Source organism: Chiloscyllium punctatum, chromosome 8 (assembly GCF_047496795.1).
Source record: "Chiloscyllium punctatum isolate Juve2018m chromosome 8, sChiPun1.3, whole genome shotgun sequence".
In the NCBI taxonomy this organism is placed as follows: Eukaryota; Metazoa; Chordata; class Chondrichthyes; order Orectolobiformes; family Hemiscylliidae; genus Chiloscyllium; species Chiloscyllium punctatum.
This window is the reverse complement of record NC_092746.1, coordinates 81,331,272-81,344,151: the sequence shown is the minus strand read 5'-3', so window position 1 is coordinate 81,344,151 and position 12,880 is coordinate 81,331,272. Positions and strand designations below refer to the sequence as shown.

At 40.1% G+C, this 12,880-nt stretch overlaps 1 protein-coding gene across 1 annotated transcript in view; it reads right to left on the bottom strand.

Moving 5' to 3' along the window:
• The window catches only part of LOC140480696 (plexin domain-containing protein 2-like), a 415,414-nt gene that overhangs the window by 264,707 nt on the left and 137,827 nt on the right, over positions 1 to 12,880 (bottom strand). The window contains exon 2 of the mRNA XM_072575933.1: positions 5,290 to 5,489. Coding sequence (XP_072432034.1) covers positions 5,290 to 5,489 — 200 coding nt within the window. The remainder of the gene's footprint in view (positions 1 to 5,289; positions 5,490 to 12,880) is intronic.

Here is a 12,880-nt window from a genome sequence, read left to right as displayed (position 1 = left end):
GTTTGCACCCAATCAGATGTAACACCTGAAGATGTGAAAGAAACTTCAAATTGCCTGGACTGTAATATCTTGTGATTACGAAGGTAACAAGGTGCAAACAACATCCCAAATGACAGACATGGTTTGTGTTTTTTGCCCTTGAAGAATACGCAAGGACCAGGGTTAAAAAGCCATTTTCAACTCCACTGATGGGGACAACGGTGTCTGAATGCTAATATGTGATATGGGCGGCACGGTGGCACAGTGGTTAGCACTGCTGCCTCACAGTGCCAGAGACCCGGGTTCAATTCCTGCCTCAAGCGACTGTGTGGAGTTTGCACATTCTCCCCGTGTCTGCGTGGGTTTCCTCCAGGTGCTCCGGTTTCCTCTCACAGTCCAAAAATGTGCAGGTCAGGTGAATTTGCCATGTTAGGTGAAAGGGTAAATATAGGGGAATGGGTCTGGGTGGGTTGCGCTTCAGCGGGTCGGTGTGGACTTGTTGGGCTGAAAGGCCTGTTTCCACACTGTAAGTAATCTAATCTCTTGGGTTTGAGAGTTCCCATATCCTGTGACCTTCAAAGTCAAAGAACTATCTTCTAGTTACTTCTTTGTTAGAGATAAAGACTCGCTGGTACTCTGGATGCTGTAAACCTTCTAAAACATGAAGTAAGACAAAGGAGCAAAAGAATGACATCTTCATCAGGAAGGGCTTATGTCCAAAACATCAATTCTCCTGCTGCTCGGATGCTGCCTGACCGGCTGTACTTTGCCAGCACCACACTCTTTGACTTTGATCTCCAGCATCTGCAGTCCTCACTTTCTCCGAGTAAGACAAAGGAACTTCAATCAACTTACACAACCTAGAATCTCCAAAATCAACTGTTCAACTATCAATATTGATGCTACCAGTAACCACCACAATGGCCACATCTTTAACTATCCACTCTTTTTCGAAATCACCTCTTCTTTATCATCTATGTGAATATATGCTGTATATGTACTAATGAATAAAGTTACTCTTTTTGTTCATTGAAAAAAGCCTGGTTAAATTGACTCCTTTTGAAACATAAACTCATTTGGCTCTGGGAGAAAGATATCCACAAGGCATCCACAACAAACAAAGAGGGATGGGAGACTAAAATTAATCTCTCCCCACAAGGGACCTTGCTAAGGGAAGCACGGTGGCTCAGTGATTAGCACTGTTGCCTCACAGTGCCAGGGACCCGAGTTCGATCCCAGCCACGGGCGACAGTCTGTGTGGAGTTTGCACGTTCTTCCCATGTCTGCATGGGTTTCCTACAGGTACTCTGGTTTCCTCCCACAATCCAAGAGACGAATTGGCCGTGCTAAATTGTCCATAGTGTTCAGGGGCCTGTAGGTTAGGTGTATTAGTACAGGTAAATGTAGAGCAATAGGGGAGTGGATCAGGGTTGGTGTGGACTTGTTGGGGTGAAGGGCCTGTTTCCACACTGTAAGGATTCTAGATCCATAATTTGTGGTACCCCATCTGGAACTGCAGTGAACTGGTGTTTGGTTGTAACAAGGAGTACACTGAGTTTCATGACCTATTCTCTCTTATTAATTTCTTTTACATTCTATTGTGCTAGTTACTGTGACTTGTATCAGGTAATTACTAGCATTGGAGTGCATCTAATTGCTGCATCTCTATCTATGAAACCAGCCATCAGTACACATGAAGAAATCTCTACCCGAGTTTGACATTTCAAGAGCAAGATTCTAATACACAAGCTATATTTGGGAGCAGGAATCTTTTCAAAATCCTAGCAATAATCTTAGTAATGTTACTTCCCTCAGCTACTTAGATAGAATAACTGAAAGAGAAATAGATAATCAAGGAAAGGCAATAGTCTAGTGGTATTATCACTTAAGTGTTAATCCAGAAACACAGCTAATATGCTGGGGACGTGGGTTCAAATCCCACCATGGCAGATTTTTTAAAAATGGAATTAAGAGTATAATGATGGCCATGAAACCATTGTCAATTGTTGGAAAAATCCACCTTTAGGGAAGGAAACTGTCATTCTGGCCTCTGTGTGACTCTAGACCCACAGCAACGTGGTTGACTCCTAATGCCCTCTGGGCAATAAATGCTGCCTAGGAGAAAGTGAGGACTGCAGATGCTGGTGATCACAGTCAAGAGTGGTGGTGCTGGAAAAGCACAGCTGGTCAGGCAGCATCCGAGAAGCAGGAGAATCGATGTTTTGGGCATAATCCTGATGAAGGGCTTATGCCTGAAACATCGATTCTGCTGCTCCTCAGATGCTGCCTGACCAGCTGTGCTTTTCCAGCACCACACTCTCGACAATAAATGCTGCCTAGCTAGCAATACCCTCATCCCATGAATAAAGAAATAAAATTATAATGTCTGTTGAAGTCCTAAAGTCAAAACTATGATGACTACCATCTTATTCAGTTTGACAAGTTAAAAAATGTCTAACTAAAATTTAACCGAACAGGCAGGAGGAGATATATGGCAGAAATTAAAGCTCCCCTCAGAAGCAGGCTGGGTGATGGTGTAGCAGGGCTCGGGTGGGAGTCCATCACTGGTCCAACTCCTTGTGATCAAGTTTGGGCTAAAACGAATCGAGAACAGTCATCTCACTGAGTGGCCAGCTGAACCTTTAAGGAGTCACTTAAAGCCACGTAGCAGTCTCATCCCATCAGTGGTGCTATTCAGTCACAGTGATGGATAGGCACCATGTGGACACACAATCAAATAAATCCTGGTACAAATGCCTGCAGCCTAACAGTGAGGGATTTCCTTCTTCCAGCAGAGGGATGCATCGGTGGAAAGGGAGGGACTCGCAGGAAGCCAGCAACCTGATGTCCACCCTTCCCCTCCTCATCACTATGCTTGGGAGGTCTCCCTGACTGGCCCTGGTGATCCTACTCAACTCATCTTTGTTTGGGGGCTCCCGGATCCTCATTCGTGATCATCTTGAACAACTGCACAGCCACTCTCTGATTAGCGCTGGAATTCCCGCAGTGTTCCCAGAGCATGGGCATCCTGCCTAATGCGAGGAGAAAGTGAGGACTGCAGATGCTGGAGATCAGAGCTGAAAATGTGTTGCTGGAAAAGCGAAGCAGGTCAGGCAGCATCCAAGGAACAAGAGAATCAACGTTTCAGGCATGAGCCCTACTTCATTCCTGAAGAAGGGCTCATGCCCGAAACGTCGATTCTCCTGCTCCTTGGATGCTGCCTGACCTGCTGCGCTTTTCCAGCAACACATTTTCAATCCTGCCTAATGCACTTATTTTGTCATGCCAAATCTTGTTCCTTGCCTCCTTAGGAACATAACCGTGTAAGCAAGGAATTATTGAAGAAGTGCTTGGCCTATTTTGTTCCAGATCATCATCACTAGAATCATGCAGTGTTTTGGGGTGCTGTCCAATGTCTATCTCAAGATATGTGGCAGTTTTTATCAACAATGTCAAATCTAAGTTTTCATTAGTAAGTCCAAAAAAAGACTGCTATCTTCAAAACAAATCAATGGGTGTGCCCGAAATGCTAATGAGGGATAGCATTAGTTCTTCTAAGATTTAATATGTCATGCCCCAGTACATTCTGAACTTCAAACTAACCCTAATGTTTTAAAACAAAACCACAAGAAGGTTGCATATACATGGTCGAGGATTGCCTGACTTCATTTGCAGAATGAAGCATTCCCCTTCCTCTGGATGAAAGCAAATGACAATCCAGAATGAGGCTGACCCAATGCCTTTTCTTGAAAAAGCATTCGAAAGGGAGAATTTCAAATTGAAAAGGGTCTTTCACAGACAAAACCCTCGGCTACGTAAAACCGTTCAGGTATGACTGCCATCACAGAAGACGAATACTCGGATGTAGGACCACTCAGCGCAGCCACTTTGGCGCGGCCGGTTCGGCACAGACCGTTGTGGCGCAGACCCATTTAGGCGCAGGACTGTTTTGGCGCAGCTCATATTTATTCCTTTTCAGGCTTAGTTACAAGCATTGATGAAAGCAATAAAAAGAAAAATACTGTTTACCCTCTTCAGTAAAAATGTTAAAAAGAAAATAAAAATAAAAGAAATAAGGTAAATACAAAAAATCTGAAATATGACACTTATTCAAAATTATGGGCAATCCCTTGTAAATACTCAATGTCATTTCTCTCACCAAATCTTCTTACACGTGTCTGTATTCTAGCGTCTGTTTCCCTGAATTTCTTCAATTTCAATGGAATATCATTTTAATGGGTTATATTTTATTTTAATAATAACTACAAAGTACTGAATAACTACAAACTACTGAATAACTACAAAACAGTTCTGCGCCTCAATGGATCACATCAAATCGCTCGCGTCAAAGTAGCTGCGCCGAATGGTCCCACTCCATGAATACTCAATCCAACCACTAAATCTAATTAGGAAAAAGGACTTTGAATTAGTGGATATGGCCATTTGGTAAGAAGACCATGTTTTCCATTTGCTTTTAAAATACATTAGGAAGCTGCTTTACAGCAAGAATTGCATTGGAGTCCATTAGAAAATCAAATGAATCAGCTGCAGTTCAACTGATTGTCCAATGTGAGAAACTACAAAACCTAAAATGTGGATGAAGTAATCTCCCTAACTTGTTCCAACTTCACGTTCACCTGGGACTCAACCACATCATAATTTGTCTACAAATTACCTTACATATTACAGAGTTCAAGGCCTTTGCCCCACTCAAAGCAGCAACTCCTCTAAGAAACTATAGGTCTTCCACAAAACAGAGATTGAGTCAACTGTACTTTTATAATTATATTGTTTATCCACATCAGTATTTAAGTTTTGTACAAATGACAATGCGTATAATTCAGTAAGTGACATGTTGCATATTTAAATCCCTGAGGTAAGTGCGGGGAAAAAAATAACTTGCTTAACCCTAAAAGCTACATACAGCTTACTGCTGGGATTATTTAAGTTGGGCAATCATTCTGAAAGGTAAGAAAACATACACATCTCAGACACGAAACATATTGATCATGATCAGCAAGAAAATTCCTCCCACAATCCAAAGATGTGCAGGTCAAGTGGATTGGCCTTGCTAAATTGTCCATAGTGTTAGGTGCATTAGAGGGGGTCGGGTCTGGGTGGGTTACTCTTCAGAGGGTCGGTGTGGACTTGTTTGGCCGATGGGCAATGTTTCCACACTGTAAAAATCTAATCCAATTTAAAAAAATGCATAAAGTTCTGTCCATGACAACTGTCGCTAATAATTCTAAAGCATTTCTTAAAACATGCACGATGCAGTAGTCTTATAACACTTCAATATAACAAGCGTACCTCAATTTTTGTATCATTGCTATTGTCCTCAGCAGGTTGAATGTCAAAGATTTTAGTAGGATCCGCAAAGTCCTGCTCCGGACTAGCTCTGTTTGTATCCACCGATTTGGGTGGTTGCTGTCGCTTCCATCGGTGATGATTGGTTTTGACATCTACCAAGATATCTGAAGATAACCTCGGGCTAAATGTGTAGAACACTCCTAGAATAAAAACAGACAAACAAATGTGAGGTAACATTCCATATTCTATTAATCGAGAGAACACAAAAACAAATTTCAAATCTGGAGAACTAATCATTCAGCATAAATGCATGTTGAACACAGGAGATAGGGACTTTGCCAACTAATGTATCTTTTAGGCAGAATGTCAGAAACTGGAAGAGAAAATGAGATTCAATTATGATAAAAGAATGGGATCTTGAATATTTCTTGAGGTGTACATTTGGTGGAAAATTCAATACTATGCTTATGAAAGAGGTATAAATACTTACACTGATGTAAGTATGAATGTATCAAAGTGATTTGTAAGCAATGAAGTCCATTTTGATTAAATTCTTTGTTTTAATAATGTGGTGATGAATTTACATGCAGCAAATGTAATAATCACTACAAAACTAATATCAATTTTCATTTTAAAAATATCTTTCGGTGATCCTTACTTGATCAAGTCTACATATGACTCCACAGCCATGATAATGTGATCAACTCTTAAAGCCACTGAGTTTGCAATTAGGTTTGGCAACAAATGCTGGCCTTATTAACTGATGGTCACATCTCATGGAAGAAACACATTTCTTACTTTATTTCCTTGGAATTGATCAGTCTTGCTGGATCTCTTAATATCCTTTTGCATTTTTCATTAAAAATGTATCTGCTGGACCATCTCAATATTAGACACAATAATAACCTGCTGTGCATTTTGCACTTTGAGAGAATTTTTTTAAGAACTTGGCACTAGCACGATTTCAGTAGCACTTTGTCTACTGCAACAAGGACATGATTTCTATTCCTACATATTTGACTGTACACACATTTTAGTAAACGATCCTATCCATACTGAACTAAAGCTGGTAAAAATGCTTTGAGATAAACTCTGAGCTTATTTTGTGGTTATTACAGCTGGAGACGGATAAAACATGAATGAAAGGGCTGATACAGTACTGTTATTAGTATGCACACTAAATTTGTCCTCAGATTATATTCCCTACAGTGTGGAAACAGGCCATTCGGCCCAACAAGTCCACACCGACCCTCTGAAGGGTAACCCACCCAGACCCATTTTCCTCTGACTAATGCACCTAACACTATGGGCAATTTAGTATGATCAATTCATCTTTGGACTGTGGGAAAAAAACAGAGCACCCAGAGGAAACCCATGCAGACACAGGGAGAATGTGCAAATTCCACACAGACAGTCACCCAAGGCTGGAATTGAACCTGGGACCCTGGTGCTGTGAGGCAGCAGTGCTAACCACTGAGCCACCGTGCCACCCACAATTTTCTGTCTGCACTGTGATATATCTCAGCATAATTCAGATATGTTTGCTGGATTCTTGTTGGCCAACTTCAATGCAAGAGGCCTAACAGGGAAGGAGATGAACTTAGGGCATGGCTCGGAACATGGAACTGGGATATCATAGCAATTACAGAAACATGGCTCAGGGATGGACAGGACTGGCAGTTTAATGTTCCAGGATACAAATACTATAGGAAGGATAGAAAGGAGGGCAAGAGAGGAGGGGGAGTGACATTTTTGAAAAGGAATAGCATTATGGCTATACTTAGGGAAAATATTCCCGGGAATACATCCAGGGAAGTTATTTGGGTGGAACTGAGAAATAAGAATGGGATGACCACCTTATTAGAATTACAATTGACCCCCCAATAGTCAGAAACAAATTTGCAAGGAGATCTCAGTTATCTGTAAGAATAATAGTGTGGAGATGGTCAGGAATTTTAACTTTCCAAATATTGACTGGGACTGCTATAGTGTGAAGGGTTCAAATGGAGAGGAATTTGTTAAGTGTGTATAAGAAGATTTTCTGATTCAGTATGTGGACGTACTTACTAGAGAAGGTGCAAAACTTGACCTACTCTATCACCACTACCTTTCTGCACTCCTTTACTTGCCTTCCACCAATATTCATCCCCCAAACCTCCAAATCCCTGCCTCAGTCCATTGTTACAAACTTCTAAATGTCTAGGCAACATTTCAGAACTATGACCTTACATCAGAACGAGACAAATTTAGAAATATAATAATTTTCGAGGAATTACGTAAAACGAGGGAACTTGGGGGAAAAAAGTGAGACTCCTGACCCCACTTAGTTTCCTGTTTATTTGCTGATTTGATTTCTTCTCTTGCTTTTCTCTTATTTCCTTTGCTTTGCCTTCAGGTAGCAGCTATTCAGCAACTTGCCATTCACACCTCCTTTGACATATCCTTTCACTTAATTGTTCCATTTCCACTCCCTTCAACATGCACCATGAAGCATTCTGTTATCTAATCTCTCCTACCTTCCACCTTATTATACACCTTGCCTTTCCTTCCCAATTTTCCCCCATCACTTGTTGAGCAAATTAGCACGATTTCTATTCTTCTCAGTTCTGAAAACTCACGGACATCTTGTTTCTGCAATTTAACAATTCTGAGATTCTGTGAAAAAGTTAACAGTGTTTCTCTTTTTTACAGATGCTTCCAAACCTGCTTAGTGTACCAGTCAGTTTCTTTTTTATTTCAACTGTCCAGCATCCATACTATATTGCTTCTGCATTAATGAAACAGAACCCTCATTTTGCATAGATTTGGGCAAACATACAAGATAGCCGTCCATTGGAATCTTCCTGTAATAAATGCCCATATAAGCGAGCAAACATCATATGCTATATGCCTAAAGACAATAAATTTAAATAAAAGCTTAAAAAAAAGAGTTGACATCCATCTATACTTCCCCCTGCCTGATGAAAGCAACCAACAGATATGGGTCCCCTATCTCAGGAAGGATGTAATGGCCCAGGAGTAGGTCCAGAGAAGGTTCATGAAAATGACCTCAGGAATAAAAGGTTTAACATATGAGGAACGTTTGAGGACTCTGGGTTGACACTGGATAGAGTTTAGAAGGATTGGGGGGGGGGGGGGGATCTAATTGAAAATTACAGAATACTGAAAGGCCTGGATAGAGTGTAAGTTAGAAAGATGTTTCCATTAGCAGGAGAGACTAGGACCTGAGGGGACAGTCTTAGAGTAAAGGGAAGACTCTTTAGAACGGAGATGAGGAGATACTTCTTCAGTCAGAGGCTGGTGAATCTAGGGAATTCATTACCACTGAAGGCTGTGGAAATCAGGTCATTCAGTGTATTTAAGATAGAGATAGATAAGATCTTGATTGTTAAGGGGATCAAAGGTTACTTGGAGAAGGCAGAAGAATGGAGTTGAGAAACTTAACAGCCAGGAGCAGACTCGATGGGCTGAATGGACTAATTTCTGCTCCTCCGTCTTGTAGTCTAACATAATCAAAGACTGCTCCCACCCCGGTTATACTCTCTTCCATCCTCTTCCGTCAGGTAGAAGATATAAAAGTTTGAATACACATTTGAATAGATTCAAGAACAGCTTCTTCCCCACTTGATCAGACTTTTGAACAGAACTCTCAAACATTAACGTTGAGACCTCTCTCTTCAACTTCTCTGTGGCTATACCATTGTATTCTGCTCTCTGTTCTGCTACCCTGATGCATTTTGTATGGTATGATCTGCTTGTATAGCACGCAAAACAACTTTTCACTCTATCTCAGTACATGTGACAACAATCAATATAACAAGAAACATAATATTAAATATAGATACAATAATGATAAAGCCGATCCAATGACTGAAGACTGTCAATAATAGGAGAGGTGGTGTGACTTGGTACAAATCATACAAGGTTCCATGTGATCCAATATACATTACTCCTCCTGAAATGATGCTGCCAGAGGGCATTGCCCTTCTCACAAATACAGACAATGTAGATTTCCACTGACAGTTTCTACACATTCATCATTTCCACAAGACACTTTCATTAAACATGCAGGAAATTATACCACCTGCTGCATCAGATATCAATATGCAATCAACCGGACACTAAAAGTGCTGCAAAAGAATTCTGAAGGCTAGTGTCTCATCAAAAAACAGCTTTTTTAAGGAAATTAGAAATTGTCAGCAATAATTATGGTCTGCATTGGCTCTCTTGGACAATGTTAAAAATCTCAGAATCAAATTTCCTGCTGTCTGAGATAAGATAACACATTTCAAAACATCACTACTATGCAACGTTCAGTTTAAGTTATTATGATAGTCCAGCAGGTCAGGAATGTATCAATCTCTGAAAAGTTTAAAATTCAATACTGTCAGCAGACCAAGTGCAAATTTAATGGTGGATGAATTGTTATTTGTTCTTTTAAATCAGATGTTTAAAATCATATTTCTTTACAACAGATTAAAATGTCTCTTCACCTTTTTTTAAACAAACGCAACTGTTGCTGCACTTCTGTTCTTGCACCTTGACCTCTTCTATTACAGTATAAACACCATGAAATGTTACCACTGAGAGTCACTGTTCTGACCTGCTGATTAAAAGTGCTCCGCAGGGTTACTGGCAGAACTTGCAGGTTCTTCCACAAGCTCATGTCGTTGCCATGTTCTTCTGAGTTGTTTCTAAAGCTTATGTCTATTGGGGGGTCTTACAAAATGGTTTTTCTTCCTCAAAGAGATGATTATTTTAGTAAGATGACCTGCTTTGACTTTTTTCAACTTTACTTCCATATTGGCATCGTGGAACATAATGTGCATTAGTCACGGGCAAAACTGAACATAAAGCTTGGGTGCCATGGCAGTTATGAACACATTAGCATGTGGTTTAACAAGAAGAATAAAGCTAACTGATCAATGCAAATAATATGTCAAATTCACCAGAAAAGAAACAAATGACACAAATAACATTCTCTGTAATGTAGCACATTTCAAGTTGTAGTATTGATTATCCAGTTCAAACCCTTCCCCCTCCAAAGTCTCTTTCAATAACTTTCCTTCAGTGTTCAGAATAAATAAATGTTCGTGGAAACAAACCAGCATCATGTCTCTCTGTGCACATTATTCTGTGTTACTTTTATTTGAGAATAAGAATGTTCAGTTATCAGGCAGGGAAGAATTCTAAGTTTTAAATGCTGTTTGACTTTCCCATAGTTGTTGCAATGATGTGGATATTCTTGTACAGTTAATTATAGAAAAAATTGCAGGAATACTTGTATGCTTAATAAAACAGTACAATATCCACTGTTAAGAAGTGACAAAAGTTGAAAATGAATTATACCTATTTCAACCACACTGTGAGATAACCATGAGTAGAATTTAGTGATCACCACAATGGGCTTTCCACCCACTCCTGAGTCAGTGCCAACTCCACAGTGCCAATAGCTGGCAGCTCTGTTGGTATTAAGTTCCAATCGGGTAGTCAGCAACTGGCCTTCTGGGTCTTGCAAGGAGACTCTCTGCCTCTGACCATTCAGATTCTGGCAGTATCCAATACTCTCCAGCCTTAGCAGCGTTGCCAGCACAGGCACAGCATCAGGCGTCAGGAGGAGGATCTTCACTGGATTCCCTGGTGGGTCTCTTCTTTGGGCACAGGGTACTCAGGCAATGTGGCTAACTTCCACCCACAAGGCTGGAGGCACACCTGTTACATTCACCTGAAGCTGATTGAATATCAGCAGTAACCATATAAAGCCTAGTAAGTTGTAAAACATTCATTAAATATATTAAATAGCCACTTACTGGTCTCAGTGTGTTTTCTCAGCAGGAAGGTTGTCATCAGTTCTTCCTACTTAATTGGAAATAGTTGCAAAAGCAACAGTTTACCTATCCTGAATCATCCTGCTCCATTATATTGATCACCCTCTCCCGTTTAAGACCCCCATGTTTCACTAATGGAACGCATAGTTAAATTGGATAATTCCTATGATCTAAAATACAACCAAGGAACATCAAACAGAAAGAACTGATAGAAGTTATTATGATACTCAACTATTTTTGTCATAGCCGATTGCCACCAGTCTGATCGAGTACAATTAGAATGTATCACAGAATTACAAACGTCACTGATGTCCTACTTCAACACACTGATTCAGGAATAAACAGTAGCACTGGCATGGCCTAAGTAGGACTGTGCTGATAAAGCTGTGGCGATTATAACTATCTGGTCATTTAAGGAAACTGGTCTATATCTCTTCATTTTCATTAACACAAGGATAAGCTATTTCATGATCATCAGAATGGCGCGTGGTCACTCTAAAGGTAGAAGCTTTCAGACTTGCTTATGGTTCAACTAGCTACTTACCTCAGAATTTGACATCCTCATAATTATATCAGTGAACCAGGCTAGCTTCTGAGATCTGGCTGCATACATCTGCTTGTGTTCAGGAGATTTTCTGCCAGTTCAGCAGAATCAGCTGCAAGCAAGTGACCATCTTCAAACTTTTGATTCTTGTCAAAACTGAGTCCTCACATCACATACTGTTTTGTTTAAACGAGCTACATTGGTATCTGAATCCTTTACTTTAAAATCTGCCTCCAAGCACAGAGAAGCAAGTTGCTGTGATGAGGGTTTATGATATATTATTGTCACTATTTGAAAACATGGGTTCTAAAGTGGATAGAAGCAGGTATAGCTCCGATTTTTACTTCTCTGTTGTGTGGATTATGAAAGAAGGACCTTGTTTCATTTTTGAATTCTGTGGGTAGCATCACAGCATCTGGAAATGTGTTTACATGTATCTAAATGAGGCCTCCAAGAAGCCTCTGAGGGGAATGGTTCAGTGCTTTAGGTCAACAAGGATAAAAGAGGGGAACAAAACCTCATAACGAGGTGCTATGAAGTTGTAGACGTGTACTCTACCCTTAAGGGAGCTGAAATTTCCTGCTGGCAAAGAGTGTTCTGAAAGATTTTAAAATCTAACAGGGGAATGAAAGAAATAGTTGGAGATGTGTTGCAAAATCAAATTCAAATTCAACCAATCAATTTAAATTATGCTCCAGATACTAAAATCCAATCAAATTTGAATTTTACTGTTTGGGATGATATCAAACCAATGAAGTGATCTGATGTTTTGGGGTATAAAGCCAGATATTTTGAATAGTTAGGGGAAGAACTACCAAGGAGATCCACACGTATAGACTGCTAGCTGAAGAGTTCTCGGAAAGGTACCTGTCCATAAGAAGTTTGTGCAGCAGAACATCAACGCCGACCTGGAGAAAAATCTATAGAGGAAAATCTACAAAGGAGAAGCGACAAAGCGGAGTGGTTTTAAAATGTGAACTTTTTTTTTGGAAATCTTAATCAGGGTATTTATTAGACCAGTATTGTACACTGGGAGGTAAAAGATAGATTTAAGAGAAAGGAGTTGTAAGTAGTTGTTGGTTTTAATATTCTCTGTTGGACTTAAAGAATAAAATTGTCAATTTTTACTTTAAGTAGTGACCTCTAGGATAGTTCTTTGCCACTCAAAATTTAACAGATTACAGAATGAGGTGACCTTCTCTGTGTGTTGGGTTTAAAT